This window comes from Babylonia areolata, chromosome 19 (genome assembly GCF_041734735.1).
Source record: "Babylonia areolata isolate BAREFJ2019XMU chromosome 19, ASM4173473v1, whole genome shotgun sequence".
Classification (NCBI taxonomy): domain Eukaryota; kingdom Metazoa; phylum Mollusca; class Gastropoda; order Neogastropoda; family Buccinidae; genus Babylonia; species Babylonia areolata.
The window spans coordinates 5,274,608-5,295,456 of record NC_134894.1 but is presented as its reverse complement, the minus strand read 5'-3'; the positions used below and the strand labels follow the sequence as shown (position 1 = coordinate 5,295,456).

General features: G+C 39.1%; 2 protein-coding genes across 2 annotated transcripts; one reads left to right on the top strand and one right to left on the bottom strand.

Annotated features, from left to right (window-relative positions):
• Positions 1-209: 209 nt before the first annotated feature.
• On the bottom strand, positions 210-9,428 carry LOC143293408 (heme A synthase COX15-like). The gene is made up of 10 exons (XM_076604249.1): positions 9,168-9,428; positions 8,378-8,479; positions 7,534-7,697; positions 6,772-6,894; positions 5,223-5,415; positions 4,008-4,175; positions 2,425-2,506; positions 1,925-2,079; positions 1,250-1,363; positions 210-399 (listed from the first exon to the last, which is right to left on the bottom strand). Exons 1-10 carry the CDS (start codon positions 9,258-9,260, stop codon positions 268-270), a joined length of 1,326 nt encoding a protein of 441 aa, XP_076460364.1. The 5' UTR covers positions 9,261-9,428; the 3' UTR covers positions 210-267.
• Positions 9,429-9,474: 46 nt separating this feature from the next.
• On the top strand, positions 9,475-19,083 carry LOC143294041 (copper homeostasis protein cutC homolog). Its single transcript, XM_076605454.1, has 8 exons — positions 9,475-9,549; positions 10,072-10,131; positions 10,598-10,766; positions 11,348-11,388; positions 12,323-12,358; positions 13,109-13,242; positions 14,550-14,577; positions 15,762-19,083. The coding sequence occupies exons 1-8, from the start codon at positions 9,498-9,500 to the stop codon at positions 15,992-15,994; spliced, it is 753 nt and encodes a 250-aa protein (XP_076461569.1). The 5' UTR covers positions 9,475-9,497; the 3' UTR covers positions 15,995-19,083.
• The last annotated feature ends 1,766 nt before the right edge of the window (positions 19,084-20,849 follow it).

Sequence of the window (20,849 nt, the reverse complement as noted above, 5' to 3'; positions counted from 1 at the left end):
AGATATAATGTTTTATGTTATCAAAAGCGTTTTTGTAAAGCACCTAGAGCAGATTTCTGGATAGTGTGCTATATAAGTATCCACTATTATTATTATTATCTCTTCACCCTCCCCACCCCTCCTTCCTTTCTCTGATTCACACATCTTCATGAAAACCTCACTGAGGAAAATCCCGGCCACAGCCCTGGAAAGCAATCTGAACAAAAGCAATCTGAACAAAACCAGTCAGTCAGTAAAGCGCATTACAGTGCAAAAACCGCCTCTATTTTATTTTGGCAGGCGTCGAAGCTCATGGGCCAACCAGATGGCAATGCTGAGCAGCACCAGTGACCCCGACTGATGTGTGGCAGCCACCGATGTAGGCACATACGTCAGCAGCGTGGTGACTCCAAGGGTAGCCTGCAAAAAAAAAAAAAAAAAAGCCAGAGTTCAGCATCTTAAATACCTGCACATCATGGTTCCTCTGACGCCAATACATTTGTGATGTCCATACAAGTGAACTGTTCATAACAAATGGGAGAAGTTGAGAAGCAATGGTTAACAATTTGTTATTTTTTTTTTTTTTTTTTGCTCTATCAACCCCTGGACTGCTGAACCTAGGTAAAACGAGATCAGAGCGACACAAGTTAGAAGAGCAGTTACTGCTTTCTGTGCACCTATCAATGATGTAACTAATTTCGCTGATCAAAAGGAATGCAATCCCAATGAAAAAGAAGTCCAAATACAGAATGGTGACAGACAACCTGTCAGCTCTGTCTTATCTCACTGAGGTGACAGCCCTTCACTGATGAGCATACTTGTCAGCAGCAGTCAAGGAGTCTATGCACACAATTTTTTTCCCCATTTCTACTGGGTCTTTCTTCTTCTTCTTTCGGTTTTAATCACATCATCCTTGGACTTCATATTCCATTACCCACTGACAATACTACAAACTTTTAAATTACTCCGGAGTGTGAGAGAAAATGAGTTAGTTACCAACTGTGTGTGTGTGTGTGTGTGTGTGTGTGTGTGTGTATGTGTGTGTGTGTGTATGTGTGTGTGTGTGTCACTGTGTGTGTGTATGTGTGTGTATGACTGAAGGGGAGTTTATGCATACATGTGCACACAAGTCAGAGTTTGTATGTCTGTGTGTGTTATGCAGCATGTGTGATATGCACACTACTTTCCCTGTATTGACATTTTTTAGGTAATTTGCTGGTTCTTTCTTTTCCTTCTGAGATAAGATGAAGATATTGGCACCAACCGTTACCTGTAAGAAAGCCATTCCCAGGAGACAGTTAGCCGCGAGACGGGCCCTGGGCGTCAGTGGAGCTTTGCGACACATCCACCAAAAGGCTGCAATCAGCACAGCTGTTGTTTCTCCCTGCACACACACACACACACACACACACACACACACACACAAACGTCTTGAACAGACCACAACAAGCCACTGCCTAACTAATACTTTACATGCACAAATAACATTCCTCATACAATGATACACACATACAGCATCAACAGATCTTGACAAGCCTCCACACACACAAAAAGCAATACTCCACACACACACAAATAACACTCCCTACAAACTCACTCACTCACTCCCTCTCTCTCTCACACACACACAAAACTCCCCACACAAACACACGCACACACAGCATGAATATTATTACGAGTGATGCTCACACATCCCATGCAGGGAACTTGTGGCGTTTACAATAAAAAGTTCATCAAGTACACCATACTCAAACAAGTGTGTGCACATACAAACATGCAAGCAAACACACCAGCACATGTGCACATTACCAGCAAAAGTTCAATAAGCACATTAGTCAATAAGATGGCAGGCAGAACTCAAGATATGTTTTGAGAGGCATTTTAAACAGGAGAATCCATGTGACACACTTGGAAGGGCAATTTGGTCCATGTTAAATAATCTCACCAGATTCCTATGGTTGAACTGGACCATGGTTGGGTTTTCAAACACGTTTTTCCACTTGGGTTCAATGGTGATGAGGTCAGTGGGTATCCACCTGTCTGCCATCTTGGGCCAGGAGTTGTAGACCAGGCCGGCGTCCAGCCCTGCCACAAAGGCCCCTGTCCAAACACAGCACAGCATTGCTTATAACACACTGCCTGCTTTTCCAAAATCCTGTGCAGACTAATCTACCTTTCGCCACCAGCAGTGCACAATCATAACCTGTAACTGACAATATCACAACACTATGGTAACCCAATACAAATATTTCCAGCCTTCATACACTTAAAACCAACAGCAACCCTGTGTTAATCCTTTTACTAACAATAGTCCTTCACTTATGTTTCTAGGCTACACACACTGATAGTGTTTCATAGAAGAAACCCAGGGAACAGTTTTTTTTTAAAATTTGGTTTATGGTTATGCCCAATCCATTATGCATGAAACACATTCCCAACACTTACCAGACAATGCTGTGACGAAGACCAGACTCATCACTCCATGTGCCATTCCACGCAGTCTTGTGATGGCTTTTGTGTCAGGCATCTTCACACACACACACACACACACACACACACACACACACACACCACACACACACACCACACACACAATGTGCAGATATTACATACTGATTCCAGCTGTTAACTTCACAAATGATGGAAATGAAATGGTGGTCTAGAGGCTGAAGACATCTACCTATGGCAGGTGAGAAATCCTAGGTTCAAACCTTCATGTTAGCAACTTACACTCTTCTTGTACAATCTGAATAGTGTCTATGTGCCAGTCTTTTAGAAGCACCAAGATTCCATATCCAGCAAGCATTTGTAGGATTTTCTCAGCATGAAATGTTTAAATGTCACTTGATCGATCATCATAAATCAATAAAGACAACCTTACAGATTGTGGGTTATGAGGAAAAGCTGTTCCATATGTAAATCAAGTAATGCCAGCAAAATTTATTTTCATGTGCAGGAACTTGGAGAGTAACAGGCGAAAATGTTAAAGGTCCATAACCTTTTATGGTCACTGGAGCAGCAAATTCATATCCACTGTATCCAGGGCTCGGCATGGGAAAGTGAGGGCCAGTCCTCTTCTTCCACCACTACTTCCCCAACCAAAGTCAGGTATGCATTCACACCTTGGTGGAATGAGGAAATCTGGAGTAAAGCTCTTTCCCAAGGACACATCACTACACCAAAACGGGACCTCAAACCCTGATCAGTGGTGCACACTCACTGGTAAGTCACATCACTACACCAAAACGGGACTTCAAACCCTGATGAGTGGTGCACACTCACTGGTAAGTCACATCACTACACCAAAACGGGACCTCAAACCCTGACCAGTGGTGCGCACTCACTGGTAAGTCACATCACTACACCAAAACGGGACCTCAAACCCTGACCAGTGGTGCACACTCACTGGTAAGTCACATCACTACACCAAAACGGGACCTCAAACCCTGATCAGTGGTGCACACTCACTGGTAAGTCACATCACTACACCAAAACGGGACCTCAAACCCTGATCAGTGGTGCACACTCACTGGTAAGTCACATCACTACACCAAAACGGGACCTCAAACCCTGATCAGTGGTGTGCGCTCACTGGTAAGTCAAACACACTGATTCTGCCATGGTGCTTCCAATGTACTTCAGAGCATAGTACAGTGAGGGAAAAAAATTCTGTACACCATGTTTTTTGTTTCTTTACTGAACCAGTGCTTCTTCTATATAGCATATGATTTTCCCAAACAACCTCTTAAAAAACAACAACAAACAAACAAAAAACAAACACAACTACACACACCTTTACAGGTGACACTCACCACCTGAGGTTTCAACAGATGGGACAGTCCCTGCCAAACCCAACTACACACACCTTTACAGGTGACACTCACCACCTGAGGTTTCAACAGATGGGACAGTCCCTGCCAAACCCAACTACACACACCTTTACAGGTGACACTCACCACCTGAGGTTTCAACAGATGGGACAGTCCCTGCCAAACCCAACTACACACACCTGTACAGGTGACACTCACCACCTGAGGTTTCAATAGATGGGACAGTCCCTGCCAGAGGAAGAGGGAGTAAAGCACAAAGGCCGACCCCAAGTGAGCGGCCAAGCGATACTGGGACACACGGGGAATGTCGCTGGGTCCAGGCTGCTCCTCCAGACCGCTCTTCACCATGTACCATCCCAGGAAGCCCTGTCATTGTCACACAGCAAACAGTGAGAAAGATTGGCCGTGTGTGCCAATGATAAACATTATCCCGACAATGAAAATATATGAAATGGGCAGTATGAGTGTGCAATATGATATGTGCAATGTCAATGTGTGCGTCTTTCAAAAAGTTTGTAATAATTACGAGTTATGATGTATTAAAGTGAATATGTGCAATGCTTTAATATTAATGTTTTTGTTTCTTGCTGCTTTTTAATTACGTTATAATGCTCTTTAATTGGAGTAATCATCTACGATTGCTTTGCTGCACCTGATTTAAGTTCTCTTTATGAGATTATTCAGTTATTCTTATCTGGTCTATTCATCATATGCCATTTTAAATGCAAACACCACCTCACATTCAATATCAGTTGTTTCTCTTGTTAAATTCTATGACTTATTTTTTTACAAAGTCCATCAATTGATTTAATAATAATAATGGTATTTATATAGTGCTGAATCTTGTGCAGAGACAAATCAAAGCGCTTTCGCACCAGTCATTCACATGCATGCATAACTCTAAAACTGTGGAAACTAAAGACAAGGAAGGGCAGGCAAGGGAGGCTATTTTGGGAAGAGGTGGGTTTTAAGGCCAGACTTGAAAGAGCTGAGAGTGGAGACTTGACGAAGCGAAAGAGGAAGTTCATTCCAATCGCAAGGTCCAGAGACAGAGAAAGAACGGCGGCCAACAGTCGAGTGTTTGAATCTGGGTATGTGTAAACAGAGTGGATCCGAAGCCGATCGTAGTGAGCGAGATGGAGTGTAGAGGTGAAGGCAGCCACAGAGATAGGAAGAGGCAGTTTTGTGAATACATTTCACTGTATTTCTATTTATTTCAAATAGCCACCCTTGATTCTCCCCTCCATCTACCCTGGTTCCCCCAATTGACCATTCAGCTCTACCCATTTCTCCGGCCTTTTAAACCATAATATACCTTTTCAACAATAATATTCAATTGTGTAAATCAATATTTTACAATCACCAGTATGTCTGATGGGACATTAAACAAACTTCCTCCACCCACCACCTCACCTGAAACCCAAGCAAGCTGGCATAAATGGCAAGTCGTGGCTTCATTGCCTTGGAGATCCAGCCTTTGCGCAGGAAGTAAGCGGCTGGGAGGAGAAAGAACAGACCCACTGCTCGCCCCCACATGCGGTGGCCCCACTCCATGTAGTAGATGAACTTGAAGTCGGACAATGTCACCTCTTTCTGGCTGGCTTGGCTATGAACCGGTAACAGAGACACAGGTTCATGTGCAGAATGTATACACAGGATCAGCAATGCAGATAATGCGCACATCCCATTGTAATCAATGCATATTCATCTGTTCATAAAGGAATACATTTATGCATGCATTCATGTACATGGCATGCACACACACACACACACACACACACACACACACAATGTGTACATTATCACACCAAAAAATAAAAGAGAACAAGGCTCACTGGAAGAGTCAGACGGTACCACTTATCTACACTTAAACCACCGCCTGTTGAAAGTATCAAAAACAACTGCAGCAAAAGTAGAATTTCATATCAAACTTGTTTACTATGAAACAAATTTGGAAAAGTAATGCTCCCAACATGAAAAATATACCATAAAGTTCGGTCTATTGAGCGCGCACCCACTAAATTTTGGAAAAAATTGAACTTTATACATACATAAGCCGCACCGGCTTATAAGCCGCACTTATTTCCAGTACTGGAACACATACTGATACTACAAAAAAGCTGTCGATACTGTAGGTTATGAAATAAACACAAGTGGGAACAACACAAAGAAAAGCAAGTGAAAATACTGCTAGTGCCACAAAAAAAATAATAAATAAACACAACGAAAATAAGATCCATAATTTAGGGATAGTCACATTTATTCAACGTCATCCTGCTCACTGAATCCACTAAAATCTTCGTCTTCTGTGTCCGAGTTGAAGAGAACCAGCACAGCTTCCTCCGCCATCTTGTCACTGACTTCAGCCTCGCTTTCACTTCATGAACATGAAGGTGGAGGTCGCTGCTGGTTCGTTGCTTGCACTGTCGTCTGCTAGGTCAATCGCCTTCAATTTGAAGGCTGCATCATAGGCGTAACGTTGCGTTATCAGCACGATGAGGGTGTATGCTTGAGCAGAGTAGAACTGAATGCTGATCTGAAGGCTTTAATGTGTGCGGATTTGATTTATAAAACGTGATCAGTTTGCACACTATCCTGAAGCTCATCCAAAAATTCATGGACAGAAATCATGATTTTGGTGAGTTGAAGGGCAGCTAAGAATAGACGAGAACATAACACTCTGGGGATCGTTAAAATCCGCATATAAGCCACATCATTGTATAAGCCACAGAGGTTGAAGCTGGGGTAAAAAGTCGCGGCTTATAGACCGAACTTTACAGTAATTTTACAAGACATCGCAAGTCAACACAGAAACAAAAGAGACCATTGTATGGTTGTGTTCCCGAACTCTGACAACTCAGAACTGCTTGTTTGCATTATTTGATCATTTATGCAAACTTAACAGTCTAGCAATGGTTCTCGACAATTGTTCACCGATTTCTCTGACCCCGATGTAACTTACTATTTGTATTCAGGGAAAGTTTTATATCGTTCAAACTCCTCCTTCCACTCAGCCTCTGAGCGTGGAGGCTTCATGTCCTTCAGCAGTCTCCAATCCACCATGGACAGCCCGGACTCTGTCAATCTGAAAGGTGGTAAGTCCCATCACTACTATTAATGATAATAATGAGTATATAACTACATTTATATAAAGCTTTTAAACTTCTCAAAAAACTTTACAATAACATGTCAGTCAGACACAAAGAATACAGGAACACACACACACATGCGAGCTTATATACACACTCACATTCTCTCATACCATGCGCATATCTCACTCACACGCAAGCTGCACAAGCACTTGTATGGACATGTGCACTCATACCTTTAACCACATACCATAAAATCAAATCCTACAATATGGTTCTTGTAATAATACAGTCATAAATGTGAAAACTGATCTATTCATTGTCAGTTGGTGTGCAGTCTCATACTGCATCCATGGATGCTTACAAGTGCCTATATTGTAATGAGAAGACCAATAAAATAAAATAAAATAAATAAATAGAAAAATAAATAAATGAGATCTTTTTTAAAGTAGGAAAAACCTCCACCAAGTTCTGATAAAATAACCACTGACTTTGGTATGCAGACTCATACTGCATGGACAGTAACTAATATCTCTATTGGAGAGATAAGAAAAGATAAAAAAAATCCCAAACCAACCAATAAATAAAAACAAGAAAAAAAAATTCTCTAATAATATCACCATGTACCAACCAACCTGGTAACTCCTCCTAGAACGACAGCTCCAAACACCATGCCAGCACATCCAATCAGCCATCGACCAACTATCTTCTGACCATGAGGAGGGATACTCTCCGCTGCCACTGCACCCCCCTTTACCTTTGCTGCTTCTGTTACTGTCCGACGCAATGTCTGGAAACCCTGCGAACATCCAAACAATGCAAAACCATTTAATCTTGTTGGCTTTGGCTGTAAAAAAAACACAACAAACCAAACAAACAAAAAAAACCTACCAGAACTTCTATGTAAATTCAACAGATGAAGGAATACATTTTTTCTTTATTAAAGACTTAAAGGAAAAGCTGAACACTTTTTTTCCTGTGTTTTTAAGTGCTCTATCAGTTGGTGCATCCATATTTTTCCACTCAATTCTTTTCCCTAATATTTACCCATTGTTTTATATTCTGGCACATATGGGTCTCTTTACAAAAATTAATATCAAGCTACACAGACAGAAAGAAAAAAACAAACATTTTAACATGTTTAATCTGCCATATTTGTAATGATCTTCACACAAGTATTTTGTTTCTTTGTTAGCTGAGTGATCTATTTCATACAAACTGCAAAACCTAAGATTCACGTTTAAATGGAGCTTAGATCAACAAATATGTATATAATATAATGTTATGTATTAATAAAAAAAAATATATAAAAAGTTCTTAAAGGAAAAAAATTCATTCACCTCGTTAAGCTCCATTTTTCAATACACTACTATATTCCCAATTAAAAACATTGCCCTTCCCAATTAATCATAGCACCCCTGCAACCCCCCCCCCCCCCCCCCCCTCCCAATTCAAATCTACCATGAACCACCATCTTACCAGCTGTGTTGAGAACTTTGTACTTCTCCCTCTCAGAAGCTGGTTAAAGGATCCAAAGGACCTGGCAAGAGGCACTATACGTTGACAGTTTGGGCAAGTTACCTGCAAAATTCCAATGATACAGACTGAATAAAAGCCATGCACACACTCTGATGATACAAAAAAACATGAACCCACTGTCACAATCATCATTTACATCCACAGGAACATGTGGGGGAAAATTCATATGCCAACATACAACAATCTCACAATAAAAATAAAATTATAGGCCTCATTTGCCACAGGGTGGCTGATGACATCATTTTATAACTAGCTCACTTTTGTTGAATTCACTTATTCAGTATTTTCAGTATTTTACCAAATAACTACCATAGAATATCAGCTTACTGTCCCTTCAATTGCATCACAATCCACTGCACAGCTTCAGATGGCTGGACTACTTGTGCCACTGATGCATTTGTTTTTCTGCTGGCCTGCCTGTTATAAAGAAAAACACATGTTTTTTTGAATATATGTGAATATCTTTTGTCTTTTCATCCCTAACATTCAAATGTATGAGAGCATGGCTTTCCTCACACATCCGAAGCACAGCTGTCTACACTTCTTGGTTCTGCTTTCAAAAGCTATAAGGAGAATGCATGCGATTCTGAAACAGTTGTGATATGAAATAGTTACCAGTGAAAAAAATCTAAACCGTAAATTACTTCTTGTTATGCAGTTCATCTTTCAGTTTAATACTGAATTGTATCAGACTGCAACTCTTCCATGAAATATCAGACTATTAGATTACCTTCGTTACGTGACCAAAGCCATGTCGTGTAGCAGACGACCATGGTTGCAGAACACGGATAATTTGCTGTCTTGGGAGAAAGCACGAAAACATTTTCTGTTCTTTTCTTTTTTGGTAAAAACCTATCAAAGCCAACAAAGTATACACGTGTGGTGTCACCCTTTCCCCAAAGTTAAAGTGAGGTTTTGTAATCAACAACAACGAAACTGGTTGCGAGCACGCCTTACGAAAGGTCTGCACATTTAGGAAGTCCTGTCTCAAAACGAGGTACTGTCATTGACCTTCCCGGCATTTTCCAAGGGAGACGACTGCATCTGTCACTAACAAAACATGGAGGTGTGCGTGGATTCAGTCACTTCTGCTGTCAATGCAGAAAAGGGAGGTGAGTATTTTGTTAAACATCCATTCTTATATTAACTTGTTGATATTGAAGCTGCCCTCCACATTAAGTCAGTGCTGTTACCCTGACTGAGAGAAAAGAAATATACTTTATTTTGTGAACAGCTGACGGTCAATGAACTCCAGTTGGTAGGAGTGTGACAACTGTTCAAGACAGATACATGTCTAACGCGCACAGTCACACACTCCGAAAAGTTTCAAAAGTTCAGCTCATACAGTATAGATTAAAGCGGTCATAATCCCTTGTTGGTTTTTTGCCAGAAAAATGGAAGGAAGTTGGGTGTGGGTGGGATTAAAGTGTTCTTGATTTAAAGGTAGATACCAAGGACTTGGATTCAAACATTCAGAAATATTTTGTGTGTGTTTGTGTGTTGTTGTTGGGAGGGGAGGCGGTGAGGGGGGTGGGGTGGGGGATTTCTTTCAAAGTTAAGCAAACATTTAAAATTGTGCTCTCGTGTTCATCTTTTCACAGCAAGGAGTCTTAATAAATAAAATCTTTTCACAGGTGCCAGCCGACTGGAGTTGTGTTCCAACTTGATGGAAGGGGGCACCACACCATCAGTTGGTAAAAATACAATTTTTGTTTGTATCAGTTTATAAAGTAAGTTTTGTATGGGTTTATTTCTGTATGTTTGGATTTTTTGGTTTTATTTCATATGGCAGTAAATATGTTTCAGTAAAGATTGGTGGTTGTTTTCACAAACTGAACACAATAATATAAAGTATAGCTATAATGATATAAACAAACAAGATATATATATATATATTATTATATATATTTATAATTTTGCATGAGCACTCTCTCTTTCTCTAACTTTTTTATCTGCCACTTTGGAAAAAAAAAAATTGAAAGAGTGATAGAGTTGAAGTTATGTGGATTTCTTATCTCTCGTGAAAAAATGGATAATAGTGGACATTATTTTTGAAATTGTTGTACTATAATGCTAGTAAACTAAAAACTGTTGATATGTTTTTGGCATAGTTTGAGAATGATATATATGAATATATTCATATAAACTTTTTATGCACAGGTTTGCTGACAGTGGTGAAGTCAAGAGTTCAGATCCCAGTTTTCGTCATGCTGCGTCCGCGGGGAGGGGACTTTCTGTACACTGACGCAGAGATAGAAGTACTGAAGACTGACCTCAAAGTTCTGAAGGAGGCAAAAGCGGATGGATTTGTGTTTGGTTTCTTGAATGAGTAAGACGTCTGAACATTTTTATATATATATATGATGTACTCCAAAGTTGTGTGCATGTTTATTTAGGTACAACATGATTAGGTGATTTTAGAGAACGTCTAACAAAATAATCCAGCCAAACAAATGAAAGAAAGCAGAAACAAACAGAAAACCCCATGACACAAGCTGAGATTTTGTCACAAGAGTAGAGTTTTGGGAAGTTGGGTTCATACAAAAAAAAAATTATATTTCTGTGAAAGAAAATTGTGGTTTCTTGGTCAGACATGACAGATAAACATGTGATTGATTTTAATATGGTGATCACAAAAAAAAAATTGTTTGGGGATATAAGTATTAAATTTGATATAAGAAAAAAAAAGGCTTACTGGAAGTGTTGTATCTGTGTTGCATGAATGTTTGTGTTTTTGGTTGTGTATCTTCTGCACTCTGTGTGTGATGCATTGAGGGGTGCCAGCTATTTCTGTTACTAAGTGGTGTGAGTGTTACTAGAAAATGCCAGTTTTTCTTCTTCTTTTTTTTTTTTTTTAATTGATAAGTTCTTTAGACTTGAACATTTTTTCATTGAATTGTTTCTGTCTAGGGATGGGTGTGTTGATGCAGAAAGGTGCAGAGAATTTAAAGGTAAGAAAATGTAAAGATAGCCATAATTGTTTAACATTGCATGCCATTCACCTTTGGTTTAAAGGTGTCAAAGAGTGTGGATTGATCCACATCTGCTGAAACAAAAACAGAACAAACAAACAAAAAAACATATATGCCTGATTTTTTTGCATACCCAACCTATTGATCAGGCCTCGAGAGCCTACTCTAGATTTTCAAGACTGCTGATATGCTATGCAAAACTACCACACCCATATCATAATAATTTGCAATTTCCTCATACAATGGTTGAATGAGACGTTACAAAAATGTTAATTTATGTGTTGGATTATTGTTTTAACTCATTCATAATTATAACAAATTTATTAATTGTGTTATGAATCTAACTGCAATGTTGAAAGAAAAATATTTTGACAAAAAGGTATTCTAAACTGAACTTTATTTTTTCACTGAAATGTTCATCAGTCCTGATCTGATCTCTCTCTCTCTCTGTCTTTTTCAGTTTAGGAAGTGTGAATATATCTGGAACACATACAACCCCACAACAGTCTTAACAGAAATACATTTATTCCAGACAAGTATGATTTTGATTTCAGACTGCATCTGGTCTGACGATAGTTGTATGAATGAATGAAAGTTCTCACAACCAGTTGGATTATTGCAGCCCATGAAGATGGACATGTTTGATAAACATATACTTCCAGCATGCACAATTTTGTATTGTCTTTACATATACTTATTTCAAAGTTGATATAAAGACTATTTTTACAGTGTGTATTAAAAAAAACCATGTTTGCCCCATACTGATACTGCCACAGCATAGTCACTATTTCAAATTACAGACCTGTAACAAAAATGTAATGAATCTGACACTGAAGATGTGAATGTGAATGTTTCTAACATTTGACATTGGTGTTTTACTGATTTTTAAGAAACTGTTGTTGTTTTTTTTCAGAACTGGCTTCACCACTTCCAGTGACATTCCACAGAGGTATATGATTGTTTGTGTATGTGCACCTTTCTGTTCATTCATTGTGGTGCAGTACCTAGAGCAAACTAACACTCACTCACACATAGGTACATGCAAAAGGAGCATGTATACATTCTTGCATGCACACCATCCACATAAAATGAAATGCACAAGTGTTTCATATATACATGTAATGATGTATACACACATGTGCGTCCATACTTGAATGCATACCATCCACGTGCACATGATTATGTGCATATATGTTTCATTGTTTGTAAGCATTCAGTGTTCGTTTGTGTGTGTGTGTGTGTGTGTGTAGTGAGAGACTTTGAAACGAGTTTGTGTACATATTGATTTAGTTTGATTTTTGTTTTTTTCATTCGGAAGCATAGTATGTTTGTTGATCTATTGTCTGTCTGTCAACAAACAAATTAATGGACATTTTCTTGTTCTGTTTTTTTTTTGTTTTTGTTTTTCTTTTACATTGTTTTGTATTCTCTTTGACTGATTGTAAGAACTGACAGGTATTCAGCCCTGAAATGTCCCCTTTGTGGTTGGCTGCGCTATGAGCAGCATCGTTTTGTTGTTTTCTGGTGTTGGTTTTTTTTATTTTATTTTTTTTTTTCAGTCTGGAATCATGGTATCAGTTTTCAGCTTGTCTCTCATATATTTTTTGTTGCCTGTGTAAAAAAAAAAAAAAAAAAAAAAAAAAAAAATTATTTGTTTTGGTATTGCATTCTTATATTGTTGCGTTGTTTTTTCCTCCAGCCATCGACATGAGCAGCAACGTGTTTGCCTCTCTGCAGACATTGATAGAACTGAAGTTTGACCGTGTTCTGACCAGTGGGGGGTCTGCCACTGCCCTAGACGGTGCCCCCATCATTGAAAAGATGATAAAAGAGGTGAGGGCCCAGTTCAGTGTGTGACCGTAACATTACACATATGAGTGTTTCAAGTCAAGTCAGCTTATGCATCTCGAAAGAGAAATGACCTCGTAGTCACAATATGAACATAGGCAGAGGACATGTACATATTTAATCGTTCAAAGAGATCAAATAAAATCACATTGGCATAGATTTAAGAACATTTTACATATTAAGGAATTTACAGTAAAAATGAAAATAAATCTATTCAACCAACCAGTCTATTAGCTAATTAATTAGCCAGTCAGTGATTGATAATAATGATGGTAATAATTATCATAATAAAGATTCAGTAATTTGACAAATTCCTGGGCAGGCAAAGATTTTGATGTTGAGCCATTGATTACCTCCCTTGACTCACAGGGTGTACTGAAATGGTAGTCTAAAAAAAAATCAAAAAGTCCAACAACATAGCAAACTCTGTCTTTCAGTCTCTGACTCCCAGCATCTGTCAGTCCGCCCACCTTTCTGTCTCTCACTTCCTTGTTTCACTATACCCTTATCTCCATTTCTTTCATTTTGATGTCCCTGTTCAGTGAAATGAAAATCTTTGCATTGTTTCCATTAAAGAACTCAGAACTCAGAACGTTTTTATTCAAGGATAAAGATTTTAGGCATTGCCTATTCTTCCAGTCTGTCCTTGCTAATCTACATCTATTACAAATAGCACACACATAAATGAAAGGAAAAGGTTTTCATGCAGAGTTGTATACATAATGAAGAACCCCCCCACCCCCCACCCCCACCCGCCCTCCCACACACACCCACATCCGTGCACACACATGCATACACACACTGACGTTCGCGTGCGAGCGCACACACATACATACACACACACACACGCACACAAAGAGAAATAAAGAGAAAGACAAGTGACCCATGCTGTTACTTGTTTTCAGTCAGTGGTACAAAATGCTACTGGAATGCTACCTGCGGATAGCATACAAATGTATCTTCACCCCATGATTTCTGCATGATAAAATTGTAAATAATTACTGGATGGTTGTGTACAAATGTACTGTGTTTAACTGCTCATTTTGTGCAAGTGTATTTTCACCCTGTGATTTCTTTGTGAGACGTCTGCATGGTTACTAACAGCTGATACTGTATACAAATGTGTGTATATCTGTTGAATATGCATTGATGTTATGTTAAGCTGGTTGAATATGTATTTACAAAATAGGTACATACCCATTGAATATGCATTGATGTAATCTGTTAGATTGTTAAATATGTATTGATATTATTTGGTGTATTCCTGTGGTGGTTTTTTTTTTTCTATTCAGTCACGAGGATTGATCACTGTGGTACCAGGTCAGTGAAAATTGTTGTCAGACTTCATGTTTGAATAAGTTTCATACATGAGTGTTTGTTATATATGATTAAATGTAATTGTATGTGTGTGTGTGTGAGTGTGTGTTTGTCACAGTGTGTGTGTGTGTGAGTGTGTGTTTGTCACAGTGTGTGTTGTGTGTGTGTGTGTGTGTCACTGTGTGTGTGTGTGTGTGTGTGTGACTGTGTGTGTGTGTGTGTGTGTGTGTGTGTGTCACTATGTGTGTGTGTTTGTCACAGTGTGTGTGTGTGTGTGTGAGTGTGTTTGTCACAGTGTGTGTTTGTGTGTGTGTGTGTGTGTGTCACTGTGTGTTGTGTGTCACTGTGTGTGTGTGTGTGTGTGCATTTGGAGGGATGCATGTGAGTGAGTGTGTACTTAATATAAAATTACTGGTCTCGTCTGCCAGGCATGAATAAGCTATTTTCAGCTTCAGGAAGTGAATTAAAATTAACTAGTACAATTCAGTACAATACAGTTACAAATATCACTTAATTAATCAAGAATTTCCCCTGTGATGGAGCAATAAAATGATATTGTAATTTGTATTGCATTTTGTACTCTTGATCCTCTCCCTTCTCTGTATTTTCTTGAAAGTAGGTAAGGGAGGGGAGAGTGCTGCCTCTGCTTGTTACCAATGTATTCAAAAGTAGTGAAGGTATATTCATGGTTGTTTAACATAACTGTTAAATTTATAACAAAAAAATCATTAAATCCCATTTTCTCACATTTTTCAAATAAATGTTGTATTATTGTGTAGATACTAACACTTTCTATGTGGGTCTTGACCAAATAAAGCATATTCTGCAGGATACTGTGTGGCATTCATTTGATGTACAATTTTAAGACAAATTGATATTGTTCTAACTTTCACTGGAGAAAATCTCCATTCAGCTTCTAAGGCTTTTTGTCTTATTTTAACTCATTCACACTTACACTCTTTATATTGTCTTTATATAGTAAAATACATTTCTTACACTTAATGTACTAAAATTCAGCAAGCACTTACAATTCACAGAAGGGAAAGGGACTAGTATCATTCAGAAGTACAAGGAATAGAATGGTTTAACACTTGCACATACAAAAATGTGCTCTTTATCAGTTCATGGGAAGGATGAATAACCACATTCTGCATTGGGTGATTTACTCCCTGGTCCCTTTCTTCAAGGGGGTGGTGTAAACGAAGACAACCTGGAGAGGATCCTGGCCCTGGGGGCCAAGGAGTTCCACTGCTCGGCCCGCATCCACCAGGACTCGGAGATGCTGCACCGCAAGTCTGGCATCGCCCTTGGCGGCACCCTCTCCCCGCCAGAGTATGGCCGCAAGGTGGCCAGCGTGATGAAGGTCCGCAACATGCTGAACCGTGCCGACATGTACTGGGATGGGGGCAGCACGGAGTGAGGTGAGGGCACAGGGGGTGCAGAAAGGTCATCTTGACACAGCTTGCAGGCAGGGTCGGATTTGTGGGAACAGGGGGAACAGGGAGTGAAGAGACAGCACAGGGGTGGGGGACAGGCAGGGTCAAATTTACTGGGACAGGGGAAGCATGGTGTGATTAGATGAAAGGGGGGACAGAAAGGAAATGTAACACAGATTACAGGCAGGACTGGATTTACTGGGATGGGGGGAACCTGCAGTGACTGACAACACAGGGTAATCTTGACTCCATCTTGCAGGCAGGGTCGGATTTGTGGGAACAGGGTGAACATGGAGTGAGGTGATCACCCAGGGGGGACAGAAAGGAAATGTAACACAGATTACAGGCAGGATTGGATTTACTGGGGAAGGAGAGAACCTGGAGTGACTGATGACATGGGTGGGCAGAAAGGAAATCTTGATGTAGCTTGCAGGCAGGACTGGATTTACTGGGTCAGGGGAATCTGGAGTGACTGATGTTAGGGGGGCCCAGGAGGGGGTGGGGTGGGGGGGAGCAGAAAAGAAATCCAGGGTATGTAGTTAGTCATGGGAAAGTCTTGGGAAAATGAAAGAACCATTTCCCAGGGCTGGACATCTCTCTGGAAAAAATGTTTTTTCCCTTTCAGTTTCTGGAAGAGTCTTGAAATTTTTGTAAAAATTGTAGGAACCCTGGGAAATATGACGCAGTTTGCAAGGTAGAATTGGATTTTCCATCGCTGTCTTTTGGGATCAAGTGAATGTGATTTGAAGTGACAGGCATGAAACTGGCTATTTTCTTCTGGTTGCTCAAACTTCATATTTGGCAATGATTCTTATGAAAAAGGTTATAAGAAAAAAAAATTGAACTAGATTTTCTGGTTTCTCAAATCTGGGAGAGGTTCTAAAAATAAAAATAAACGAGAGGATAAATGCTGAATATTTTAAAAAGTAAATGAATGAACTTGTTTTGGGTTTTGTTCTTTCAGAGCATTTTGTTTGATAAGTGAAACCTCTTGTTGTTTGATAAGAAAAGAACTTTTTTGTTTGTGTGTTTGTTTTTGTTGTTCTTTCAAGATGATGTCAGATTTTCTCTTAAAGATTGTTGCACTGCTGCTTATAAGCATTGTTCCAAAGTATTGGGATTTTTTGTAATTAAAATAGCTGTATGTTCCAGTATTCAGGTATTATTTCCGTTTATCAGATCTGCCATTAGCACATGGTTGATGTCACTATAATTTGTGTAATATTACTGTTATCATAATTGATAATGGTATTTTTGTTTGCAAATTTCATATGATATTGCTGTTTGCAAGATTCAAACAACATATATCCATCTATCTATTATGTTGTCCAGGCAGGATTATTTAATGAGTTTGGATTGAATATTTGACAGATCTGCTTTGTTGATAATTTGTTGCTTGAATGCTTTCATTGTTATTCTATACCTTTATTGATCATTTTCTTTTTCTTCTTTTTTTTCTTGTTTGGCTATTTCCATTATTTAATCAGCAAAACCTTTTGCTGTGTTGATTGGTGAGATTGTGCAATGATTTGCTAAACTGATTTTTTGTGTGCTAAAAACAACAGTATAGAGTAATTTACATTTATCATATAATGTTTTGAAAAGCTGGAGTTTTTTATATGTTGTAATTTTCAAAAAGACTGTATACTGAGTAATTAACTGTAAGAAACTATATTCCCTTTGTGTGTGTGTGTGTGTGTGTGTGTGTGTGTGTGTGTGTGTTTCTCAACAAGATTACATATATTACTGTTCATGTATTCAGTATTCTGGGTAGGTAGTTACCTTTCACAATATTGTGTTCCAGCACCATCATTGTCATACGAATTGTGATTCCAGATGATACAATAATGCAGTTTCTCAGAGCAGGGTATTGTTTGTGTTACTTTTGCTAATGTTGAAGTATTGATTGTGATTGTCGACTGGGCATTGTAGAACTTCTCATTTGACCTTCCAGTTGTGTTCTGTATGTGTTGTGTGTTCTCTGTGTGTGTGTGTGTGTGTGTGTGTGCGTGCACATGTTTGCATGTATTTGTGTGTACTTTCTCTATCGAGGCGTGTGCAAGCATGCGTACAAGCTTTGTTCATGTACATACCTGTACCTTTCCCTTTCTCTATTTTTGTTTCTCTCAACTCTTCCAAATACCTGTAGAGCTTTCAAGTCATAACCAGAAAGTGATAAATAGACGAATAATGAGTGTGTGCATTATGTATTGCGATTAAACATTAGGAGCCAGAGCTGCGCCGCCATAAAGGCTGTTTTGAAAGTGTGACTGTTCTTATCCAACTTATTACTCAGGCTTTTGACCATCTCAGGTTGACAGTATTCAATATAAACACATTTATAATGATGCCAACGTATTATGCTGCTGTTGTTTTTTTCTGTACAATGGCCCTACTTGCAGTATCATGAAGTAATACCAGCGCTTTTTATGAACATGATTATATTTGAAATAGTTTACAGTATGCTTCAGGGAGGCCTTTTTTTTTTCTTCTTGATAGATGTTTCTGGGTTTTTTTTATTCATTAACATTACTTATGTTCCTTATTGAATTGCTTGAATATAAAAGATTATTGTTACCTGTATTGACTAGTATAAAGATTTATTGTCATTCATAAGCCATGGAAATGATGAAAGACCAGAATTGTACTATTGAAAGAGATATGACTGTCAGGTAGGAACTGGGATACCAGAGAGAGTGAGGAGAGCTTGAAAGGAAAGCTTAAAAAAAAAGAAGAAAAAAAAAAGAAATAGCAAAGAACATAAGGGAAATGAGACTGGCAGCATTGATTTTGAGAGCCTGTCCAACAGGCTGTTGTCACAGTTTGCAGTTCCTTCTTGTGATCTGGGTGTTGGGATGCTCATGGTTTTGTTGTTCTTTGAACATGATTCCAGGCTTGACATTTTGAAGAAGAAGAAAAAAAAAAGAGGCTGTGTCAGTGTTAAACTAATGATTTCTATCATTCAGAGGTGATGTAATGGTTTACATAATCTGCGGTTGACTTGGATGGTTTTCTCTGTGTGTCTTTTTCTGTGTCTCCCTCTCTCTCTCTCTCTTTCTCTCCCTCCCTCCCTCCCTCCTCCCTCCCTCCCTCTCTCTCTTTCTCTCCCTCCCTCCCTCCCTCCCTCCCTCTCTCTCTTTCTCTCCCTCCCTCCCTCTCTCTCCCTCTCTTTCTCTCCCTCCCTCCCTCTCTCTCTCCCTCCCTCCCTCCCTCCCTCCCTCCCTCCCTTTCTCTCCCTCCCTCCCTCCCTCCTCCCTCCCTCTCTCTCTTTCTCTCCCTCCCTCCCTCCTCCCTCCCTCTCTCTCTTTCTCTCCCTCCCTCCCCCTCTCTTTCTCTCCCTCCCTCCCTCCTCCCTCCCTCTCTCTCTTTCTCTCCCTCCCTCTCTCTCCCTCTCTCTCTTTCTCTCCCTCCCTCCCTCCCTCTGTGTGTCTTTCTCTGTATCACCGTTTCACTGACTGAGCACTGTAAAGGCCCACCAGAGTATTATTATCAATCATCAGCTTGTTTACAGACATTGATTTCATTATTGTTTTATTATATTTTGTGAGAGTTGTAAGATAATGATAGTTTAATCACTGTTACCATGCAGATTACATTTCTCTCAAAACATTTTGAAACATTTATGTGTGTACGTGAGTGTGAGTTATACTTTTCACAAGAGGGTTTACATCACTTGGTTGTTGGTCAACAAGGAAAAGTTATTTTTATTTTGTGTTTTTCCTTTCTATGATGATTTTGTATTTCCATAGAAAACATACACATTTATTTACTTGTGCTGTTTGCTTTTATTGTTTTATATTATTCTTACAGGGTGCAACAAGTGACTTTTTTTTCTTCTTTATTTTGTGAGTGAAGATATTTTGATAAGCTCTCTTTTGAGTGGGTTTTTGATTATATATTTTTGCAGTGGTTGTGTCTATATCGAGCAAACCCTAGAATACTGAGAAATATTTCAAACAGTGAAAGTGATAGTGTTATCCAATGGAACAAAAATAGTTATTTAATGTTCTAGGTGTATAAACAGAAAGGTATTCTCAAACTCTGTGTGTGAAAAGGAGCCTGTTGCACTCAGAATTTGAAAGCCAGTTGTTTAAAAAAGTTTTTTAATCTATTAATTTGAAGGTGGGTTTTTTGGGGTTTTTTGTTTGTTTTTTTGTTTGTTTGTTTGTTTTTATAATCATTTTTAGTTTGTATCCCTCAAAGAGATTAAGATAACGTCATGAGCTGAAATGTTTTGCAGGTTTTTTAGTTGCTGTTGTTTTTTGTTGTTGTTCTTTTTGTTTGTTTTTTTCCAGATAGGAGTTTTATGTTTAACATGGTTTAATTTTTTCTTTAGTTGGGCATTTCAGATATGAATTATTGATGTTAGTTACGCCGACATAAGTATGCCTTGAAATATCATGTTTCTTGATCCAGAATCTCAAATCTGATTTGGGCATTTTTTGTGATTTCTGGTAATTGTCTTGTGGTGTATTGATAAATTTCTGTAGTGGTCTTTATTGTTATAATGTATGCATGCAGCACTTAAAGTTGTCTTGATTTGAAAGGCATTCTGCATGGGCACATCAGGGTGATGGTGGTTGTGTTTGTGAGTCTGGAGTGTGTGTGTGTGTGATGTGTGTGTGCGTGTGTGTGTAAATGTATGCCTGATGGCATGCATGTGTGTGTGAATAGGGGGGGTGGGTAGGAGGCAGTGGTGGGGCTGGGGTGTTTATTGCCTTGTTTGATTCAATAAACCTAAGTGCTGGTGTTGGAAAACATGACATTTAGTCAGCACAAGAGGCCTTAAATTCTACATATGACAATCAATGACAGGGGGTATACATACTTTACACAGTG